The sequence below is a fragment of the Sardina pilchardus genome, chromosome 15 (genome assembly GCF_963854185.1).
Source record: "Sardina pilchardus chromosome 15, fSarPil1.1, whole genome shotgun sequence".
NCBI classification, from domain to species: domain Eukaryota; kingdom Metazoa; phylum Chordata; class Actinopteri; order Clupeiformes; family Clupeidae; genus Sardina; species Sardina pilchardus.
Window position 1 is genome coordinate 31316106 of NC_085008.1, and position 23674 is coordinate 31339779.

Genomic DNA, 23674 nt, shown 5'->3' on the forward strand with positions numbered 1-23674 from the left:
TTTGAGGAAGTTAGAAGGGGAAGTGACATTTCTACATAAGTATTCACAGCATTCTTCCTTAATACAACACACATTTACATCATGTTTCAATCTTTTGAACATGAAAAAAGCCCTGCACATCTCAGATATGTATGGCAACCTAAGCAAATAAATGTCAACACAAATCCACTTTCAAAATTTAATTAAAGGCATTAAAAAATAAGGAAACTGAAGATTGTCAAAGTTAAATACAAATTGAAAACAGCTTTAAATAAGTCTGGGAACAAGAAGTTAGAGAAGATCCACTCCAAACAGCATTAGCAACTTCATCCAGTTTCTTATAGAATTGCTTTTCAACATCCATTACTTATCTTACAACCACACATAACTTATAACCATAAATCAATCCAGTGTATTATACCCCCCCCCCATCCACCCCCACTCCCTGACAACAACACCTCAAGTTCTGTAAACCTTAAATACTTAAAGCTTAAATACTTAAAGCATGTACCTTATACGGGGTATCAGTAAGCAGCATAGCAACCACAGTATCTCTGTGGACTGATTGTCTAAAGGCTTGTAGTGTTTAGTGTTTTGGTATCAGCGACTGGCACTGAGCTGTGTAGACACAGCTAGCTGTTGTGCTGAGGATATGACTGTCTGGGTCACCTCATGTCATCAGGTTCCTCTGACTACACTCCAGAAGATGCGGCAGGAAGAACTGCGCTGCACCGTCGTCTGGCAACAGTTCCAGGAATTCCAAGGGATTCAGCTCCATGGCAACCACGACAAGTGTTTCTGTTTTCAAGACCGTGTGAATGACACAGATTAACAACATATTTCAAGCATATTGACAAGTTTAAACATCTGTTTAGACTATGGTTACATTTAAGTGTAGACAACTTCGTTGTGGGTTCACATCTGAAGAAAACCACTTTCAGATTCACTGGTATATGAATGCAAAAAAAGAGAAAAAAAAAACACTTCTCTATTCCAGCCAATGACCTACACGACACTCACATGTGAAACATGCACAATTCACATGAACACACTGAAACACTTGGAGGGGTTCTCTGTACCTTTCAGTGCAGTCAGTAAGATGCTGTTGTCATCTCCTGCTGTTCGGGTTCTCTCACACAGCTCTGGAAACAGCTTCTGCCACCACAGAGCCTGCCAACAACATGGTTCAACATCAGTCAAACTTTCAAGGAGACTCTGGTACGCCTGACAAAATGTGGTCCCAGGTTAACAAATCTTTGAATGGAGAATACAAATAAGTGTAAAAAACAGTGGTACGTTTTACTGTTTTGTCACAACAAATGATAACAAATAAAAGTCAGCATTTAATACACATGGGGCTGTCAGTGAGAAGCTTCTGGAAAGTCAGGTGAGGTACCATTTTGTCGTTCTTTAGCTCATCTTGGGCGAATGAGATGATGGCCTGTGGGCAGCGGTCCAGCAGGCGCTCGATGGAGCTCTCGGTGTGTCCGAGCCGGGTGGCGCACAGCACGTGCACGCTCAGCCCTGCGTTGTCCACGTCAGGCAGCTGCTCCAGCAGAGGGAGGATGGACGACACGTCCAGCGTGGGGCCGCACAGCAGAGACTACAGGACACAGACACAAGGGCCACCACTGAAAGGGCTGCTAAAAACAACCGTACTATGGCCGCAGTGATATCACGCAGCACCTGAAAATAGTCCCCATAGGCAACAAGCAGTAGTAGTGCGTGATATCACTGCGCCCATAGTACAGTACATTTGATACGTTCCTTGATTATTACGCCAGAATGAGAGTGTAGTTCCATGTCAAATCAGTTTTGAAAATAGCCAGGTTTCATTTTCAGTTTGTCTTGTTATTGCACTTTCTAACTTGAGAAGAGACAAGATTTAAAAATGGGGAAATTACCGGAAATCTTTTAAGCATGATGCTAGCAGGCGAGATGCTTATGGTCTAAACAGATTCAATGATCTATGCTAGGCTGGAGCTAAAAGTTGTATCGCCAGACTCACAGAACGGCTGGATGAATGAGAAAAATGTAAATATCAATTGTTTGGGGAGGTGGACAATGCGCTTAATTCCCCAAATGGTGGAATATCCCTTTAAACACCTTGGAGCCCTTTAATTTTTGGAAAACAAACTGCACAGTGCACATGTATACAGTACAGGTATGTGTGAATAACTAAGATACTCTCTTACACAAAGAGCCTCCCTGCCTGATAGTTACTTTCTACCATTTTTCCTTGATGACTATGTGTCAGATCACTGACATTCAGATATCACATATGTCACAGATTCACTATCCGATTTCTTTCTGCATATGGTTAAACTAGAAATAGAATGTAATGGTGCATAACTGACTTCCTGAACAAGTCTGAAGTGTCAACGTGTTGAAGCCATGACACATGGTGTAAAACATCCTTTCCAAAGTACCAAAGTAGCAAAGAGTGGAAGTGTGCTGAAGGACAGTGGAAGTGGGTTTGCATGGTCACCTGAAGCTTCTGCAGGTCCTCCTGGTAGGCCTGTTTGCAGCGCAGATGTGCAGGCGTCAGAATGCCAACCCAGGGGTAGAGCTGACCATAATGGACACAGGAGTTCATCTAAACACAACAGACAAATACAGTTCCCTGAATGACAATACTGGTATTGCCAGCATCCATCTGAGAGGAACCAGTAGACCCAAGCATCATATGTGCGCTTAGATGAGGACAGACAGAACTGATGGTCCAAACACAGAACCAGTCATCCTTCTCAACCCTTACAGCTACACTGAAACTATTCAAGTATACAGACGGCTATACATGTTGTGCGCAATGAAAGAAGGTTTGGGTAATCATGGATGGATTAAATCAAAGACGTAAGTGGATGTCGATACATTTTAGGCACTGTGTGAGGAGGCGCAGTGTGCTGTGATATCCCAGGAGCAATACAATGGTGTGGTGCAGACGACACAGTGGAGGAGCTTCAGTGCTTCCCTTACCAGGTCGTCTGCGGTCTTGAGTGGCTTAGCGCTGGGCTGCTGCTGGCGGCTGATGTGGTCGATGTAGACGGACGTGAGGCGGAAGAGCAGCTCCTGGATGACCGCGTCCTGGGAGGAGGCCACCAGCAGGGCCTCCCAGAAGTCCACCAGCAGCTGAGGGTGGCTCGCCTCCTCCGCGGCCTCCTTACACAGCTCCTGGCAAACACAAGAGCACACGGCCACGCAAACACTGCAATATGTAAACGCTATCGGAAAAGGAGGAACGTCCAAGGAGGAATGTCCAATGCATTAGAAGATTGATGTATGATATATTTTTTGGCTGCAATATCAATGTACTGCAGCACTTTTCCTGCACACTTCCAACAATACTCACTAGTATGGATTTTGTAAGACTCTTTGGTCATTAAGACACTACAGTAGAAATCAGACCTGGTAGAAAACAATAAGCAACACATCTGACACATCAGCTCCATAAACGGCTGCAGCGGTCCTCACCTGGAAGAAGAGGTCGGCCTCCTCCAGCTTGACCCTGTTGTTCTCGTGCAGTGCCACGGCGGCGGCCACCAGCAGGCCCTGCTGGGCGAGGTGGAGGTGGCGCGCCAGCCGCGTGGGCACTACGCTCCTCCCTCCACCCAGCAGCAGCAGCTTGGGCTCCTCGATGAAGCCGTACACCTGCAGCATCTGATCTCAGGCACACACACACACACACACACACACATGCAGAAAGACCCTTAGCCTCCCACAGAAAAAGAACATTGTGGTTCTTCGGCCCAAAACGAGTACACAATCCAAAACAATACGCCTCATCTGAGTGTTTGAAGTGGTTCCAAAATCTTAGGAAAGTTCACACCACACCTGACAGAGACAACATCTGTTTTTCTAAGACATGACTATATCAAAGACTACGTAATGAACTACAATAAACAAATATCCCAAAGCACAGCTAATCAACAGGTGCTGGCTGGTAGCAGGAATGTATGAATATCATGAGTCAACCACCGCACATTGCATTACGAGAGCGAACCACATACTGCCTGCAAAAAACACGTTGGCTCTAAATAAAACAGTATAGCAGCAACTCTACAAAAAGCAGTGTAAAGTAATGCAGTGTGTGGTGGTTCATCGTGATCTTCATTAACACACTGTGTCTTTCTGGGAGTCAGTCCTAAAGCTGCGACGTGACAGCAGAAAGCCCAACATGTGGTGTTGTGTGCGTCCGGCAGGCGGGCGACCTTTTGTCCTCCTCACCTCTGCGTGGCGCTCCATCTGCTGCTGGTACAGCTGCATGTCCCCCATGCGCAGCGCCAGGGAGGCCTTGGCCAGGGTGAGCGTGACCGAGGGGGCGCCGGCGGCCTCCAGCCGCTCCAGGTGGCCCAGGGTGACGGCCGGGTCGCTCTTCAGCATGAAGGGGCTGCTGACCACGTGAGGCAGCTGTGTCGGCTCCGCCACGCTGAAGATGTCCAGCACCGTGTTGGCCGTCTCCTGACAAACACAACCGCGGCAGAAATGAGAGAACTTTTCTGCTCGAATGAAACTCATTGATGTACTGCATGTGGTTCTAAAACAATTCAACTGCTCATAAAAATATGAAACTTCTCACTCACATACAAAGTACTGTGTACTATGCTGTAGGACTATGTATGCATGTGTATGTGCATGTGTGAGTGTATATATATGTGTGTGTGTGTGTGTGTGTGTGTGTGTGTGTGTGTGTGTGTGTGTGTGTGTGTGTGTGTGTATGTGTAAGTATGTGTGTGAGTGTGTGTGTGTGTGTGTGTGTGTGTGTGTGTGTGTGTGTGTGTGTGTGTGTGTGTGTGTGTGTGTGTATGTGTATGTATGTGTGTGAGTGTGTGTGTGTGTGTGTGTGTGTGTGGGTGTGGGTGTGGGTGTGTGTGTGTGTATGAGAGAGCTTAAAATCCCAAAGTAATATGCTTGTGTCTTTCTTCTCTTCCTCTACCTGACTGAGCTCCTCCATGTCCTCTTCATCCAGGGAGTGCCTGAGGAAGAACAGGAAGCCTTTGCCATACTCCGGAGGAGAGTCCGCCGGGCACATGTTCCTCTGGATCACCTCGGTGACCGACAGTCCGGACATCTTGTAGTAAGGCAGCGCCTGGTGGCAGTCCCTCTTGTCAAACCTGCGGCCCAAACACATACAGGTCCAAAATGGCTACAGAAAGCAATCCTGACCTGTATTCAGACTAATAACATACTGTATCAGGCTATCTATTGCCCCACACTCTGTAAAACATTACATTTATGCATTTAGCTGATGCTTTTAACCACAGTGGCTTACAAAAGTCATATGGCATATTCCATAAAATATGTTTACTAATGTTTATTTTGTAGTAGATTTCATACATATGATCTGTAACTATACAGATTATAAACTAAACATCCATATGGTTGTGTAAAATCAGCATACAATAGTCGTTGCTACTCCTTATGTTTTTAACGTTCAATCATGATTAGCCAGTTAAATAAAGGCTTTTTATATTTTTGAAGAAGAGTGCTTTTGATCTCCCTGTTTTCTATTTTCTATTCCCGACCCCAAAGAGCACCTTCGAATATCGAATATACTTGAGCCCCCTGGACCTTTTTAGTCTTCTCAGTACACAATATTTAAAAGTGCAGAGGTGTAGCACTAGTGTTCAGGAGCGCTGTGAGAGCGGTACCTGCTGTAGCAGTCTCCCAGCTGGGCACAGTTCTCCCTGAAGGCCTGCTGCACCTCGGCCCTCTCGGCAGCCTCCAGCAGGGGCTCCAGCAGTGAGGCCCGCAGCAGCAGATGGGCCTCACTCAGCAGGTGGACGCAGCTCAGAGAGAAGGGGTCGGACACCTCATACTTCTTACTGTATTCCACCTGAGAGTGGACACACACACACACACACACACACACACACACACACACACACAGACACACACACACACACACACACAAACATGCCATGACCATCATGAAAATGTTCCACTCAATCATACAATATACTTATCATCATTGATTATTCTCTGTATTTTTCCTCTCAACACCCTGATAGTGAGACTGTGCTAAAGAGTAACAACATAGAAAGACAGCTGTATGACAGCTGTTCAATTTGATTAGAACCTCCATGTTTGATTAGAACGTCCTAACTGGACAGGTCTACTATTTCTGGACAGGACTAAATCTGACATTCATACGACCCTAAGAGCAAGATCACATCAACACTTTTCATCATCGTGCACCACATCTCATTGCACATTCAAAACCACTCTTGATGTCAGACTGCATTACCATCTCTCTGTAGAGGGTGAGACTGGAGACGGTGTTGACCACATAGAGGTTCCAGCCATGGCCACTCTCACTTGGCTCCTTAGGCTTGGTGATGGAAGTCTTCCTAGAGCTGCAATGGAGGAGACAAGAGAAAGCCAAAGATGTTTTACAGCACAGCCTTCGCTTAACACACAAACACTCGAGGAAGAACACCACAGCTTTCACAACTCATAATCTCAATCTGTTTCTGACAGAAAGACAACAAAATATTCGCCAAAGATTAGTTTTACAACAATAGTTATTAAGACGGCTAAGATTAGCCAAGCTGTTTTTCCTACTTGTGAGTGTGTCTGGGGGGCTAATTAAGATCTACTCAGAGCAAGTACTGCCATAAAAATCAGTTAAGCCAAAGAACTGGCATGTGTAACAATATCAAAAACAGATCAAGATCTTGTAATATTTTACAGAACTACCACTCACCATAACCACAGACTTAGCTAACAAGTACGTACGTAATCATGTCAATAGCATACTTTAGATAGATGCAAGACGGAACCTTACCTAGTCTGCCAAAACTCTCTCCCCAATGTTCCAAAATGACATTACTCATTAGCGCACCAGAAGTTGTCTCAGCTTAATTCTCTATGTCTCCTTGACTACGGTCTTGAGGATGCAATGAGCACTTTCCCCACACAAGACAATAATGGCCGGGTTTCCCAGATTCGTTAAGAAGCTCTTAAGTGCTAAGAACGTCTTAGGAGCGTTCTTAGAACGTTCTTAGAGCGCTCCTAAGAAGTTCTTAGCACTTACAGTAAGAGCTTCTTAACGAATCTGGGAAACCCGGCCAATGACTTTTCCTAAGCTAGAACCTTCCATTCCGTGTGGACATTCCTAATAAAACAGCCCATTTGTTGGGAAAAAAAGTCTAAAGGTCTAATGACTGGGGTGGTTTAGTAGTAGTTTAAGGTTATTAGTGTGTGTGTGTGTGTGTGTGTGTGTGTGTGTGTGGGTAGGGACTCAGGGACAGAGGAATTCAGCTTGCCATTTTAGTTTTGCCTCTCCTTGATGCACATAGCCAGTAGCGCATGCAGACACACACACACACACCCACACACACACGAACATGCACACACACACCCACACACACACACACACGAACATGCACACACACACCCACACACACACACACATGCACACAGACACACACACACACACACACACACACACACACACACACACACACTAATGGCCTACTGACCTTCCTGCTGCTGATCTCAATGTGTCCATGAGCCAGTTGTGCCTATCACTGCAACCCACAGACACAAGCATTACGACTAAGGAGATCAGAGACTTGATGGCAAACACCATATGAACTGCTTCAGCTATCATCAAGTGCCTTATTGTCTGTAATAAGCCTCATGTGATACACCGGAGCAAGGCAGTCAGCCGGGTTTCATTTACGGGCTTTTACTTGTTAGAGACGGCGCAAGCTTTAAACTCAACTTCCCCTTCCTTCCCCCTTGCTATGAAATTCCCTCCATGCCAAGGTCTTTCATACAGGGGGGATTTGGGTCACTGTAAAGAAAACCATCACATGACCACTTAAAAAAAGAAAAAAAAATCCCCCACCATTCCACAATAAACCACTTTTTTGTGTATTTCTGAACAGGACACACACTATGGTGCTCACACCAGATTAGTCCACACGCTGTTAATGGTCCACACGTCCAGAAGTGACAGTTAATGGAGAGTTTAGAGGATAGGAATTCCCAAGGAGTCTAGGACGGCGGGCGGGAGAGTGGGGTGGGGTTGGGGGGGTATGGGGGGGTCACACTACGTGGCACAGTGAAGCCATGAGACTTACAGAAAGGACCTGGATAGGAGGCTCTCCAAAGCGGGGTTGTTGGATGGCTCTATACCTACCGCTAGCAAAATCCCCGTTAGAGTTTTGTGATCTTTTGATTCACTAAAACAAGATTTGCAATTGGTTAACCACATGCATACAGAAGATGATACAGGCCACTGAAGGAGAAAGAACATACACAGGGATGTCATCAAATAAATGCTATTCTATTCCTCTAGGAGTTAGCAGAGCCAAAACCCGAAAAAAAAACAAATAGCGAGCACCATTAAGTGGGAAAAGCTGCCTGAATGTGAGCGTGACCTACAGACTCTTCCGGGCCGCTCTCTCCATGTCCTCTCTGCTCTCCACGTCCGCTGCGGTCAGAAGGACAATGTGGTTCCTGTCGTGGCAAAGGGCCTTCAGACCGATGAAGAGCTGGATGCGCAATGCACAAACCTCCATGGTGTAGGGAGGACAAGCCTAGAGAAACACACACAAACACACACACACACACACACACACACACACACAGACACAGACACAGTCATCCTAACAGCAGTGCAGTTCAAATTCAGGCCCTCTAATCTAATCAAGACTGGTAGCAGCACACGCATTCAGAAAACACTGGAGCTTCAAAATTCAATTTAGCTCTACTCGCTGGTCTTAGTCTGGTCCGGGGTGGTATGTGCTGCACAAATTCCACAGAATCTGTTTGGGCCATATGCGGTGGCAGAGAGAGTAATTGGCTGGAGATGATTCCAGTTAGAGGTTTTCCATTGGTGATGACCTTTATGGAGGAGTTACACCACACTCACGATAAAGAAGGTGCCAGACAAACAAAAACTGAGAATCTTCAAAATGAACTATCTGCACACTTCAATCCTTTATGCAAGTTTTAATAGCCTAGCTTTCGGTCAAACGACCATCCTCAGGGCATACCACTGGTGAGGACCTAAAATGGCCACCCCTTACCCTGCATACACTAGTTGCCTGTTGTAGAGGCAACTCATCTGCCTCACTCTGTCTTGAGCACATGTCCACTGGAGACTCACCTTCACGGTGGTGTCGATGTAGGGGTCCTCAGCCCTGGCGGCCACCGCACTACATCGCACAGAGAAACACTGAAGGGCATTCCTGAGATTCACGGAGACAGAGAGCAACACACACACACACACACACACACACATACTTTTTAATACTTTGAGCAATACTATTTTCAAATGCATACCGCAATTCAAATATAACACAATATAATTCATCAGATTGCTCCTCATGGTGGCCTAGTGGTCCATTCTCTGTGTATCTGGTGTTTGTACTTGAATTTTTAACTCTTGAATTTCCCCATGGGGATCAATAAAGTATCTATCTATCTATCTATCTGTACTGTACATAGTCCTGGCTCTCCAAATGGGAAACCAAGTGCATTACATTGAGCCATTTACATTTAGCAGACTATCAACATCTTGCTTCAACACATTGATCTAGGAGCACAATGCTGTTGGCTGTTGAGGTGAAATATCAAACACCTTCTTCCAGAACTGCAGTCTAACTTTAAAGGGAAACTATGCAGGTTTGGCAATTTCATCTCCGGTTTCGCTTTCGCTCCTTTTACGCTTGCAAAAAGCTAAACAAAAAACTGGCAAAGTTCACCTTTAACTAAAAAAAGATGTTCAAAGACATTCTGTTGTGTGAAGTTAGGATGTACAGTTGTAATGTAAAAAATCACTGCAATGCAGGACATGCTATAACGTAGCACTGTTTGTTGAACAGTGCAGTGCCATCTCAATACTTTTGTCTTCCTACGACAAAGTGAACCTGAACCTATAAAGGCTAACAAGAGTTCACTCTCCTCCAATCAAAACAAAGAAGTTTTGATTTGAGAAGAGAGAAGGAAAACAATAAAAAGTGAAGGTTAAATCAAATAATAAACCTGCTTCATTCATTCAAATGAAAAGGATCCATGAAGGATAGCCCCCTATCAAATCATTTGAGAGAGAAACTTCAGTCTTACTTGGTGATAACATGCAGGAAATGGCTACTGAGCACGGCCTGCTGGGCCTTCTCTGGGTACTGGTAAGACGAGACCAGCTCTGCTGAGCCCATGATGCTGTACATGTAGCCAGTGTTGGGCAGGGAGAAGAAACAGAACACGCAGGCAGGATCGGGAGATTTGGCCTCACCAGTAGCCTCCTGGTTACCTGGTGACCATAACCCAGTGAGATAACACAGGCAGAGACACAAACGACAGTGAGACAGATGGATAGAATGATCTGATTGATCTGATCTTGATCGATGATCTGACCGATTTGGTCAACTAAGGCAAATGTCAGTGTATGATAAGTGCTTACTGGTGGACAGTGGATAGAGCTGGAGAGAATGCAGACAGGTATCCTCCACACTGTTGCCTTGGAAGAAATCAGGAGCAAAGCGCCTGGGTGGGTTAAAGTAGACATGTTAACGACAGGGATCCAAGAACAACAAAGGCAGCGTTTTGGCTTAGCGCCTTCTTCAGTGTGCGCTTGAGGAAGGCGCTAAGCCAAAGCGGGTCTGTGCAATAAACACGTTAGTATGCAAAGTGTGGCCTTTTTTCTTTGATGTTTCAAATAAGTTTGGCCAAGCACTCTAAAAAAGAGTGAAGCCTGCTCCTACCACACAAAAACGTTGTTGCTATTAGGCAGTTATAACTTACTATTAAATCAATACTTTTGATGTTATTGTAATGTTATACTGGTACTGTTAACTGCTATTCTGATGCAGTAAACCATAAACATAAACAATTATTACTGAGCACGACTACTGAGATGCTTTGTCTGATCCTGCTTATCCCTTGGTGGGACCACTTAAGTCATTAATGTGACCTGATGGCACAGTAATGAGTATCTCAAGTGATGCCTTAAATACACCTTTATATACCCTTTCCACAGGTGTATAACATCAAGCACCTAGATCATGAATACAGACTACATATGAGCTTGATCAACCCATCTGTGGAAAGGGACCAGAAGAAATCCATGAATACTGAAGATCTAGAAGATCTACCTGTATAAGATGTAGTTAACTCCTGTGCCAAAGCCGGCCTCACTCTCCACACCAGTCAACTCCAGAGTAACACATACACCGCAGTCCTTGGCCTGCTCCCCAAGCATCTCTTGGTTCTTTGGGAACATATAGAAGTCATCTGGTTCCAGGTGGCCTGCCATCTCCTTTTTCATTTCTGGGACAAAGGATATTGAAACACAAATAAGGCATAAACAATTGTGACTTTGTTCTCACAGTTAGCTTACACAAAATACATTGAGATTTGTCTGGACTATTCTACATATGGAAATCAAAAATGGGTCATTCCACGCCAAATCAACCAGAGCCCACGCACTTGCGTCTCAAAAAAATCTGAAAAAAATACCATGTGTGCCTATGTTACCCAGGAGACACTCTGTAAAATGTTTTTGTGCTAAGATCAATACTTTTCAAGTAACAGCCAGTTTTACAGGGGGAGGGGGGTGTCAAATTTATTCTGCCTCTTTTTTTTGTCAAAGTTCACAAGCTCATTGTTCAAGAACTAGAATCCGTAGGAGGCTCAAATTTTGCAGGCTGGTGCATAAATAGCAATAGTATGCAGTAAAATCATTACGAGTAGTCTGGATGATCCTGCATGGTCATAGCAGTCCCTCAAAGTTGATCAACATTTTATTGGAGTTTTTGGCTGTGTTCTGTTTAGGCCTTCAGAAGACTTTTTTACTCAACATAGACTCTTGGGTTTTTTTTCTTATTGAGATAAGTAGAAACACTCTCCGAAAAAGCAATGAAGAGAAAAGAAAATCCATCAGGGACTGAACAGCAGAACTCACAAGTTTGAAAAATAAATTTGGATCTCATATTCAGAGCACCCCAACACCTTGTGGGAATATGCAAAGATTTTTTAAATATTTTTTTCTATAATCTGCATTACCTCTTCTTTTTAAAAACACCAATTTGACTTGTCTTATGCAAATCTTTATTTTTCATGTCCCACCCTGAACAAGGGCAAAATGCACCATAGAGATCTATTGAGAGATTTGTTTTGTATAGAGTAACCACCAGGTGCCACTAAAATCACTGAATCACTGAAATTGGCGGGTGGGGACAAAACATATTGATCTCAATGGTGCATTTTGTCCATGTTTAGGGTGGAAAATGAAAAAGAAAGATTTGCATAAGACAAGTCAAATTGGTGTTTTTAAAAAGAAGAGGTAATGCAGATTAACGAAAAAAATATTAAAAAAATCTTTGTATATTCCCACAAGGTGTTATGGTGCTCTGAATATGAGATCCAAAATTATTTTTCAAACTTGTGAGGTCTGCTGTTCAGTCCCTGATGGATTTTCTTTTCTCTTCATTGCTTTTTCGTAGAGTGTTTCTACTGATCTCAATAAGAGAAAAAAAATCAAGAGCCTATGTTGAGTAAAAATATGTCTTCTGTAAGCCTAAACAGAGCCCAGCCAAGAACTCCAATCATATTTTGATCAACTTTGAGGGACTGCTATGACCATGCAGGATCATCCAGACTACTCGTGGTGATTTTACTGCATACTATTCCTATTTATGCACCAGCCTGCAAAATTTGAGCCTCCTACAGATTCTAGTTCTTGAGCAATGAGCTTGTGAACTTTGACAAAAAAAAGAGGTAGAACAAATTTGACACCCCCCTCCCCCTGTAAAACTGGCTGTTACTTGAAAAGTATTGATCTTAGCACAAAAACATTTTACAGAGTGTCTCCTGGGTAACATAGGCACACATGGTATTTTTTTCAGATTTTTTTGAGACGCAAGTGCGTGGGCTCTGGTTGATTTGGCGTGGAATGACCCAAATACAATTCTTCATCCAAGGTTTGGTAGATTACCAAAGACCTTTGCTATGCGTTAAGTGTAGGGGCATTACCATTGTCACCAATACCAGAGTCGCTGACACTCAGCCTGTCCGATCTGGAGATCATATCCTTTGGAACCAGGGCATGTAGTTGGAGCTGTTGGTCCCTCTCTTCTTCCTCCTTGTCCTGTTGCTGCTCTTTGCCAGTTTGAGGCTTCTGCAGCTGAAAGACAAGCACCTCCAAGTCTGCCTGCATGGCCACATAGCTGCCGCACAGGGCCACCTGCGAAGGCGTCCAGCCTGGGATATGAAGGATGAGTAGACGCTCGAAGTCCAGAACAGAGAGACGGTCGTTAAGCGTCTGCCGCCGCAACTTGAAGAGCACCAAACTTTTGGCGCAGCCCACTAGGAGGTCACCTGTGAGCGGGCAACATGATACACAAAGAGGGGGCTCGAATAGCGGAATTTCGATGATCTCCATCTGCTCTTTGGGAATGCCTCGGAGCGACGCTGAACCCCGTAGCAAGTGGCCAAGCAGTCGGACTCCTACTCGTGTCTTCTCGACCGCCTGGTATCGCCAATTAGTGTACGCACGGAGATATGTGGCTTTATTTTTCTCCTCGATGGTGACAAGATAGTCTCCTGTAGAACAAGGGTTAGTAACAAACATCAGCTTTCTTTCAGAGAATGATTTGGACAGCATTAATTGTACAAGCAGGCTGTTATAGCCTACTATACAAATATAGAAGCTATGCTAAGCTTTAAAGTTACAGTTTAAAGTTAGCCTACTATCACATTACACACTTTCATTTTCATTACCTGTCTGACTGTGCAATATGTTATGGACTGTTCCCATTGTAGCAAATCGACAGATGAGAGGGCATCCTTCCTCTTGCATCTGGTACGCTTCGATCTTGCATCCTCCAGCTGAGACGACGAAAAGCGCATCTCCGCCGCAACAAACCGGCCCGGGTTCTTGCTCGGTGGGCACAATGTGTTGGGAAGCAAACGGGTGGCAATTATAAACATGCACCATTTTGTATTGCTTTAGCCGCCTTGTGCACAGAAACAAACAGATTTACTGGCTAGCCTACATAGTTCTCTTCTCACGTTTCGAAACAACCGTCTTCTGTCCTTCAACGCAAACGGCTCGTACATTCAGTCTGATCAATATCACATGTCCGGTCGTCTTGTGATGATCAGGCAGAAAACGTTGAATGCGATTATCAAGTTCCACTTCCTGCTTAACCAAACATTATAAACGGAATACAGATCATAGATCAACCAAGCATCCAGGGAACTTCTGGAAAATGATCAGTTAAAGAGAGTAGGCAGCGCTCTTCATGCGTAGTTATTCTCAATCCGATGTTCAGTTAAGTTGAACGCGGTGTTTAGTTCCTGGTTAGAGTACTGCCGCTATGCGCGTCCCCTGCCGTGTATTCATTGGCTTGTTAGTTTGTCTAGTAGCCTTCTTGACTTTTCATTGGTTACAGGCTAGTGGTTCTAGCCCTGGTGAATGCCACACATTTCTCTCATGGAATCATCCTCGTGAACGCCTCTCCGTAGGCCTAATCGGTCACTAAATACTTCAAAATAGCAATCTAGATTTAAATAGGGAAGTTATTTGAATGTTTGACCCAAGACATGCACAGTCAAGTTTTAGCAAAGGCTACACTCAAACATATTGCAGGTATGGCTACCTTGCATAGGATTGTGTCGACAATTTCTCAGAGATTGAACTTAATGTTAGAATCCTGTTTACTGAATAGTTGGATGTGACTAATAATGTAAAAATTAAAACACTTTGACATTGTCTTGTAGAGAAAAAGAAACATTAGACCATTACCATGAAATGGCCAGCGCACACCAACAACACCAGCAACAACTGTGCAGCATGTCTACTGTCCAGTGCCACTTGCTCACTGTCTAGTGTCACGGCCCTGCCCTCTGCGACTTGGCAAAAATGGTTGAAAGTTGTAACATTTGCCAAATAGCAGAGGACAGTGACACTTCAGATGGCAGGGGTGTGGAACAGTGGCATGGGAGTGCCACGGGACAGGAGGACATAGGCCAGTGGCGCTTGTCACCAACAGTAGGCTATACAGTAGGCCTACAGTTTTTGCTCTTATACTGCCACTCTTCAAATGGGCTGTGCTCCAAGAGTGCATTCTGAGCCAATCAATTCTGTGTTAGTATTGTTTAGTTTTTTTTACTCAGTCCTGGTGGTATTTCAGTTCAGTGAGAATTGTATTTTCACAAGTTTAAAGCAACACTAAAGCACTTTTCCTCTGCCGCACGCACGCTATTTGTTTGATTTTGGAAACATTATTTTAAGGTACAAAAAACTCTTTAGTGTTGCTTTAAAACAGTACCCTAAGACAAGCCATTTTACCCATCAGACGTGGGGGGAGAACAGTCACCTCCACCAATAGCTGAAAGTAAATGGGTTAGGATTGTACTGTAAGTGAATGGGATATAATGCACTGTAAATGTCATAGATGGTGTCGAACATTTGACAGTAATGGTCATACCTTTCATATATAGATGATGTGTGGATTAGGCTACACCTCTTTGGTTATGGTTTATGCACAGGTCCCCCTGCCATGCACATTTCTTTGGGCAGGAAGGCCTCGTCTGCCATGGAGAGTTTGTTCAACTGTCAGTTCATAAATGATGGAGATGTTTTCTCTGGATTCAAAAAGGTGAACATTTAGGATGGTAATTAGAGAAACTTGGACATTTGGGAATACCTGTAACATTTTCGTCACTATAGCTCAGGGCTCAATCATGACAAGATCAGAAGCAGTGGGTAGTCTTGCCTGGTGCCACATAGTAGGCTATGTATGTAGTAATAATGTGGTCCATCTGATAAAATCACCAGTTAGCATGTTATCCACTCCACCCAATCAAAGGCCTTCTCAGTGTTGATAGACACCACAACCTCTGTGACATCTCAGCTAGCTGTATTGAATATACTAAGAAACCTTCAACTATTATAAAAAGAGTGCCTTTCAACAATGAAGTCTGATTGATGTACAAAGATGATTTTAAATGCTTCAAATAGTTGCTGTATGAGTGGGTCTTTACATGTCTTAAGTAACAAAGTGACTGAGGCTTGTACAAGTTCATTCCATGATTAGCTTTGTAGCTAAACAACACCTCACCTCCCACTAAGTTCTGTTAGACAGAGATAGATAGAGATAAGTGACATACTACAGGCCTGACTATCAGGATCCTGCCTGGACTGATTAACTTTGTGCCACCCTGGTGGCCATTTTGTATTGTTGGCCTGTGTTTGTCTGCTTTTGCTGTTTCCCATGTGCTCTGTGTTTACCTGTCTGTCATCTGTAATTGTCTCCGCCTATCTCCTTATACAGTCTGCACTTCCTGTTCCTCTGTCAGCTGTCAAATGCTTCATATCAGAGATGCAGCCCACTCAATTCTGTGGCTTGCTGTGTTTCCTATATTCTCAGTCAAAAGCTAAGCAGTGCTACCCTTGTTCAACAATTGGATGGGAGACTACATCATTCAGACAATAAGTTTAGCTTATTGCTGCCATCAGTGTTCTCTTATCTTTCTCTTATTATCTGAAACAATACAAAACAAACAAGGTTTGAATCACAGTTGAGCAGCCTAGGATACCATGCAAAGCACCCTCACTAACCACTACACTATCATGGTTATTGCTTAAGAAAATTCTACACTGTTAGGTAAATGCACCTATTTGCTGTCAACATCAATGAAATGCACCGAGGGTTCTCTTTGCTTTGGTCACATGACATGGGCATTTTGAATGATGTTCCAAAGAAGTGGTGACATGACATTTCAAATCAGTGTTTTGAAACACTTGTGCTTTGAAGCCTCGGTACTGATTCGAGATGTCATTTCGAGCGTTACACCACTACCAGGAGACCCTGACCTGCCATGTGAGGAACCTCTGCATACAAGATACTTTTTTGAGAAATTGAATTCAGTCTTCCATAATAACACGTCTTTGAAGAGGACGTTGGCAGCTATGACCCTGATGGAAAGGAATGTCTCCTCCAAGTTCAGCACTTTCAGCTGTTCCCATGTTGGTCTCAAAGATTGCTGACCTTAGCAGAAGCCTGCAGGCCCTCCTTGTTTCCTCAAGTGAGGCCGCTAGCCTCCAGCCTGACCCTGACACTGGCTTTGGGCCAGTGTGCCAGGGGCTTAGGGTGGGAAAGCTGAGCCTCCGACCAGCCACTCTGCACCTGAGCAGGCTGATGATCCGAAGTCAGTCATCTCTGCATAGCCTCCCTCCAGAAGGAGACACGGCTCCAATCATCTGCCAGTCAGATGGGATTGCTGCATCTAACGCATATACAGTAACAAGTATACAGCACAATATCCAGCATTCTCAAATATCATGGAGGAGTCATACACATTAAAACTACTTCAGTGGTTTTAGTGGCAGCAGTTGATGTATTGGTATCATTACAACCTGCAAACAGTACTAACATATCGCTCGGCAATCTTTTTTCTGACACTTTGCCTCCATCTCATAGGCCATTGTGTGCTTGAGAATAGCAAGATTCCAAGTAACCCTGCCACCAGCTGATCGCTCTAAACCTTAAAACATCTGGAGCTCTCTGCAAAACACTCTTACCCCATCCCGTCATTTTAATGTAAACAAACCCCATCTGTCCCCCATCACCACCAGTGTATCTGGCTCTCTTCTTTCTGTCTTTCTTTTTATATTATCTAATCATGTACCTTGCTGTAAAGCAATATCAAACCAAACATTTGTAATAACAATAAAGGCATTCTATTCTATTCTTTTTTGGATTTTCTGTTCATTATGTTCTGTCTTTTCTCCCCTCAAAGCTTACACACCAAAACAAACAAATCCGTATTGGCTCAAAGTGCCACAGACTTATCAAACTTATAAAGGAGTATCACACTGTGAAGGTGTCAATCAAGGTGCTCTGGATGTCACTCTGGAAGAGAAATAGTTGTTTGTGTCTTGTGTACAGTATAGCTGAACTCTTCATCCTATCATCTCGCACCAAGAGCATAACCATAGCAGGTTATAAATGTTTTAAAACCTATATCATTCAACAGTGATGTAAAATTATGTCACCTAGATTTTGTGATATTGTTTGGTTGTAAACTCATTGAGGGGAATACAATTGATTTGGAGTCTGCAGAAAAGATAATTTAATTCCACTTTATTTTACAGTTCACTTTCATCACTTACAGTACAGACTGGACATAGAGTCCATTCTTAAGCTAGAGTGTGATACAATCATGCTGCAATTTTAAAGAGAGGGTCTAGGGCAAAGAGGTCATCAACCAGCTTGGGCATCTCTGGGGCTACGATGGGGCATTCGGCAGAGAGGGTGGTGGGGAAGGGCTTGATGGCCGGCTCCCTCTCTCCGGGGATCTCAGGGTCAGGGTGGAGAGCCAGTGTGGTAGGCTTGTCTCCGTCAGCAGCTGGCTGGTCGGGGAAAGCAGGCAGGATCATGGGCTTGTCCATGGAGGCCACCATGTTGACGAAGCCCTCGGGGCGGCGGGCCCCCTTGTGCTCGTGGTCGTGCTGGTGGTGGTGGTGGTGGTGCTCGTGCTCGTGCAGGTGGCTGTGCTTGTGCTCGTGGTCCAGTGCCAGCTCGTGGTCGTGGTCGTGGGTGTCCTCGTGGCCGTGCGCATACTTGTGGTGCGCGCCGTCGCCCTTGTCCTGGGTGTGGTCGTGGGCCTTGACGTGGTGAGCGTGCACGTGGTCGTGGTCGTGAGCGTGGTCGTGGGAGTGCGCGTGGCCGTGGCCCTGGCCGTGCTCGTGCGTGTGGTGGTGGGTGTGGCCGTCCTCGTGCCCGTCGTGAGCGTGGTCATGCCCGTGCCCGTGGCTGTGCTCCTGGCTGTGGTCGTGAGCGTGGTCGTGCACTTGCCCGTTGTGAGAGTGCTCGTGCTTGTGAACAGCGGTGTGGTCATGCTCATGGTCATGACCCAGGCTCTTGTCGGTCTTAGTAGTGTCATGGCTGTGGTCTGTCTCACCTCCCAGCAGGTGCTGCTTTTTCTCCTTTTCTGCACCCTGCAGACCAAGAAGATAGTCAAAAACCGAAGTATTCTATAGATACCAAGGGTTACAAAATGTAACTTAAATGATGCAATTTTTCATATAGATTTCTGTTTATCAAGGTCACCAAGTACTATGCAAAAAAACAAATAGAAACAATTGGTAAAGTTGCCAGGAAGTGCATGGGGGCATAGACATGGGGCCTCATAAACATGCTCCTTGAGTGTTGCCACTATAGCTGCCTGGAAGCTTTAACTGTTGGCCGCAGCAACTTGAGCTAGGTGAAACTGATTGTTTTAAAAAAATATCTATATCTATATGAAAAATTGCCGGATTTCTCCTTTAAAAGTAGCTCATAGAGTGGCTTGTAGCTTAGCTCACTAAATTTTGATAATCTGATAAGCAGAAACTAGAAATGTTCAAATAAATAATCTGAACTGTTTGGAAAACAGATATTTACATCACCTATAATGAAGGAATGTACATGTATAACAGGATGGAAGTGTGTAACAGGTAGAATTTGTTGTTCACCTACACTAAATTTATTGCAAGCTAATGAAAGAAATGAGTTATGAAGTACACATTTCATATCATTGCAAATGCTGACACTGACTGAAAGTTTTACCCTTTGCACTCTTTTATCTCCTGATGCAATTGAAATTTCGACGAATCCAAAGTTCACTGAACATTATCTTTTTTTGTTTTTCTAGGGATTGTTTACCTCTGGTTCAAAGATGTCGCACTCAACAGAGATGTCCTCATCACCTGCTGGAGAATGGGAGTGAGTTGACGTGCAGAGGCCTTTGTGCTGCGGGGGGAGAAACAGACATTAGACACATGACTTGTTATTTTTAAATGTATTTGTTTGTCTTGGTGTCACGGACACGCTGGCGACTACATCTCCGTCTTACCTCTGTTGTCTTATGTATGTCTCTTGTTTGTCTGATTGTTTTGTTTTACAGCACTTTGGTCAAGTTTTGTTGTTTTTTAAAGTGCTACAGTGTATACAAATAAATTGACATTGACATTGACATGTGCTAATAGGTCGTAATGTGCTAAAGACACAGAACAAGTGACCCAATAGCTTTCACTTACGGCGAATTCACAGGACATCGGTTCACACTTGGCAATGTCTGCGAGGTCAGTGGTGTTGGCACAAGAGGTCTCCTGAATGGTGAACTCCACAGTGTAGAATGTGGCCATGCCAGACTGCAACAAAGCCAAAACATGTGCAAATGAGTAAGGTGGATTGCCCTGATGTGAGAGATTTTTTGCTTTTTTCGGACATATAGGCTATATTAGGCTACAATGTTTAACACATTAAAGCCACATCCAATTTTGATCACAACTTTGGTTTTCCCATAGTTACACTGACATTCATTAGTGTGGAGGAGAGCCACAGCCACTGGATCTTAGGCATCCCTCATCAGGACAATTTAGTAAACATGCATAAAAAATGTATATCTCCAGTTAGATACAGTTTCATTTAGCTGCAACTTCTGCATACCGAGTAGGTTGCCTTGGTGGCATTCAGGGGGATGAAGTAGTTAGCGAGTCCACTCTCTTTGTTGTACTTCTCCATGCCCATTTTCATGGTCTTCAAGATCTCCTGGTCATCAAGAGCTGTTTCAGTGGGGCAGTCGGGGCATTTTTCAGAAATTTTTGGGGCAGGAACTGTGGAGAGAAAGAACAGAAATGCCTAAAAGTCAATGGGATCACTATGATGTTTTTCACTCTTTACAGTTAACTGTCTGCATGTGTGTCGTGTGTATGTTGATATAGCATGTATGTAATTATGATACTGATAATAACCACATACCTGGCCTAATGGTGCATGCATATTTGTAGAGGCGAACGACTCTGGCCACCCTGTTCATGAAAATGGTGGCTTTGCATTGACCGTACACCTGACAGGAGAAGGCAATCAACAACTTATGTCAGTCTAGGGACAAATATCATTACCATCATAATACATATCTGAGACTGAGATTACATGGATGGAAATGTAGGTCCAACTGTTGTCACAGTGTAAGAGAAGAAGTAAGGAGAATGAGAGAAGTATTTCTCAAGTAAGTCTCAGTGCAGTTGCCCCTTCACTCTCTACTGGTAGAAAAGAAGCATACAGTATGTGTATAATGGTTATTCTCACCGGGACCTCACTGTCCTCTCTGATAGCGCAGTCCTTGTAGCTCTTCTTGCTGAGCACGTGGCACTTGGTCTCCGCCACATCAAGAGTCAGATAAAACACAATGCCATTTTCCCCCTGGGATGAGTAACAAAACAAACAAAAACAAGCAGAAAGCAAAACCTTTAAAGTACAGCTAACATACAGGTTTCCTATTAGTAATGTTCCATTGCAATGTACATTCATTTGTTTTGTATAAATTCAATGAAAGTAAAATGTGAAAATTAAATGAAGTAATGATGGCAACTGAACACGTTTAAAAGGATTTGTATTATTGAAGTCAGATGATGTACCCAATCAGTAATGATTTCTTTCAACCAAATTCAACCTAACAACCTAACTCAACCTGCATACAACACAAAAGACACTTTTTGTAAACAAATCAGGTTAAGTCATTTCAGATCCACAATATGTAACATTTGAAAAACTAAAAACACTCAGACAAAGCAGCTCCAACTCCTGCACTAGCACTCTCAGACCCAGCAGTGCCCTGAGAGTTTGCATGGCTCCACTGTTACTGTTACTGTTACTGTAATCAGCCCTTTGTTCCCCTCTGGCCACTCACATGCTGCATCTGGTGAACGTTGCTCAGGCGGTGCAGTCCGAAGACGTAGCCCTCGCTGCGGTCAGCGTTGATCTTGTTCAGGGCCTGTTCGGCCGCCCCGAGGGCCACGGCATCCTTGCAGGAACCAGGTGCCAAGACGTCGACGGGCGCTGCGTGGACGCAGGCTACGGCCAGCAGCAAGAGCACGCACTGTTTCATGGTGGCGCTTTGTCTCTTGGATACTCAGGCACACACACACACACACCCTCACTGCCTAAACACTGCTGACGAGAAAGAGAGAGGGCTCGTGCTTATATACAGGCATCCCTCACCCACCCATGCAGCCTGCCTCTCTGTCCCCACAGCATTGATCCCCTACTCCCCCGCGACCCCAGGGGCCTGTCTGTAAACATGACCTCGCTTTTTTTAAATCTCCCCCCTCTGTCTTTCTTTCTTGTCCATCTTTCTCTTTTTGGGCAAGGGTCTGGTCAGCCATTATTTAATCAGCAACACAATCATGCTCTTGTTTTTATCTATTCAGACTCTTAACAGTCGTCTCAGACAGAAGACAATTGAAGGCTGGCGAAAACAAAGGGATGGAGGGGGGTGGGCTTGAGGGGGAAGGGGGACAGGGGGTGTTGAGAGATTATGACATGGATTTAGACATTGTTTGTGAAGTTTTAGTAGTGATCAGCAACAACCACCCACATGGACTGCCATTTACAAAAAGGCTGGATTTGTTCAGACTGTAAATCACATACAGGTCCCCTTTTTGTGTTTTCTGTTCTCTTCATCTCAGTAAGTGACAGACTTCTGAGAGCTGGTCTAACCCCCCCCTCCTTTCACCTCATCGAGAACCCAAACCCCAGTCTCATCTTGTCAGTGTTGTTCTGGATCACCAGATAAGCGATGATAAGATCAGCTTATGTATGTAAATCTGCTTGGCAGTTATCTTCAGCTGCTTTACTGGTTCCCGGCACAGCATCCAGACTTACTGGGGTGATTTTCAACTGTATAACAAAAGACCCGTGCAACCGTGTATCTGCCTGTTTGTACTGTAGTTCGGTGTGGTCATGTAGGGACTATTTGCTTCACAGCTTGTCCTCACATGCTATGAAATGTTTAGCCTCATGTGGTGATTATGTCACAGATACATTAGCAAACAACCATAAAGAGTCAACATGACCCTAAGGGATTATCTATGGGTGGCTGGTCAGGGGTCCCCTGCAAGATCAATGTATTGAACCACATATCATATTTTAGAAGACCCTCAAATGAACAGTAGACCACATCATGAACTGATAAAAATCTCACTTGTGGCGACTTTTTGGATTTAGATTTTTGTTGGATCGCTGATGTCTGTCAGTTATAGAACTCACTCTTTCATGTATGTGTCTGCATTTGCGTTGTGATAAACCATTTATATTTGAAGTCCATCAAATATAGACCATTTGATGGATTAGTTTGGTTTTGTTCAAGTCAGCTCCTGATAATAGTTTTACTTGTTGTAGCAAACTGGTATTGATCACTGGTGCAAGTAACCCATTAGAATCCAATGGACTGTTGAGCAACAGAGTCTTAATCAATTCAATACAACAGCTTAACCAAGACTACTAATACCGGTCTCAACTGGAAAGCCTATTTTTGACAGTTTTGACTGTCAAGAGCTTGTTAATACAGAGAGATTTTTAGCAAAGATTTCTGAAAACAAGTCACTGTGAACTCAAATCATCTTAGAACAGTCACAAACATGTTTTTATAGAAGTATGGCCCTTTGACAGAAACACTAATTAACTGAAGTAACTAAGCAGCACAGATATTTGTAAAAATAAACAAATAAAGAAAAAAAAACAAACACAATCCTAGATAAAAAAGAAAAGATGCTCACATTATTATGATAGTATGTTACATAACTGCACTGGTCATCTCTGTATTTGGCAGTTGGACCTTAGGACCTTAGTAGATCTGTGATTCTGACACAGAGACTGTGTCATGTTACCATGATTAAAACTGATGTGCTCAC

At 44.0% G+C, this 23674-nt stretch overlaps 2 protein-coding genes across 4 annotated transcripts; both read right to left on the minus strand.

Annotated features, from left to right (window-relative positions):
* Window positions 1–421: 421 nt before the first annotated feature.
* hps3 (HPS3 biogenesis of lysosomal organelles complex 2 subunit 1) lies at window positions 422–14264 on the minus strand. Of its 3 annotated transcripts, XM_062556877.1 has the most exons (19): window positions 13711–14264; window positions 12964–13533; window positions 11085–11259; window positions 10394–10476; window positions 10057–10243; window positions 9098–9179; window positions 8371–8525; window positions 8067–8168; window positions 7461–7508; window positions 6224–6332; window positions 5628–5812; window positions 4913–5090; window positions 4204–4437; window positions 3451–3636; window positions 2956–3150; window positions 2468–2575; window positions 1376–1582; window positions 1059–1149; window positions 422–777 (listed from the first exon to the last, which is right to left on the minus strand). In XM_062556877.1, exons 1-19 carry the CDS (start codon window positions 13925–13927, stop codon window positions 650–652), a joined length of 3240 nt encoding a protein of 1079 aa, XP_062412861.1. In that variant the 5' UTR covers window positions 13928–14264; the 3' UTR covers window positions 422–649. The 3 variants fall into 3 exon arrangements, with proteins under 3 accessions (XP_062412861.1, XP_062412862.1, XP_062412863.1); XM_062556878.1 differs by lacking the exon at window positions 7461–7508; XM_062556879.1 differs by lacking the exons at window positions 7461–7508; window positions 8067–8168.
* A 3801-nt stretch (window positions 14265–18065) lies between these two features.
* fetub (fetuin B) lies at window positions 18066–21953 on the minus strand. Its single transcript, XM_062556503.1, has 7 exons — window positions 21673–21953; window positions 21072–21185; window positions 20742–20829; window positions 20430–20596; window positions 20018–20131; window positions 19644–19730; window positions 18066–18937 (listed from the first exon to the last, which is right to left on the minus strand). The coding sequence occupies exons 1-7, from the start codon at window positions 21868–21870 to the stop codon at window positions 18158–18160; spliced, it is 1548 nt and encodes a 515-aa protein (XP_062412487.1). The 5' UTR covers window positions 21871–21953; the 3' UTR covers window positions 18066–18157.
* Between the last annotated feature and the right edge of the window lie 1721 nt (window positions 21954–23674).

Bases quoted from the DNA above. Each gene is read 5' to 3' on its own strand.
- hps3 (XM_062556877.1), bottom strand. From the start codon at position 13,927: ATGGTGCATGTTTATAATTGCCACCCGTTTGCTTCCCAACACATTGTG. The intron at 3,637-4,203 runs GTGAGGAGGACA...GCCTGAGATCAG, and splicing joins AGATGGAGCGCCACGCAGAG to ATGCTGCAGGTGTACGGCTT. The intron at 2,576-2,955 runs GTAAGGGAAGCA...TGTTGTGTTTAG, and splicing joins TCAAGACCGCAGACGACCTG to ATGAACTCCTGTGTCCATTA.
- fetub (XM_062556503.1), bottom strand. From the start codon at position 21,870: ATGAAACAGTGCGTGCTCTTGCTGCTGGCCGTAGCCTGCGTCCACGCA. The intron at 21,186-21,672 runs GTGAGTGGCCAG...TACTCATCCCAG, and splicing joins ACGTTCACCAGATGCAGCAT to GGGGAAAATGGCATTGTGTT. The intron at 20,830-21,071 runs GTGAGAATAACC...TTCTCCTGTCAG, and splicing joins GAGAGGACAGTGAGGTCCCG to GTGTACGGTCAATGCAAAGC.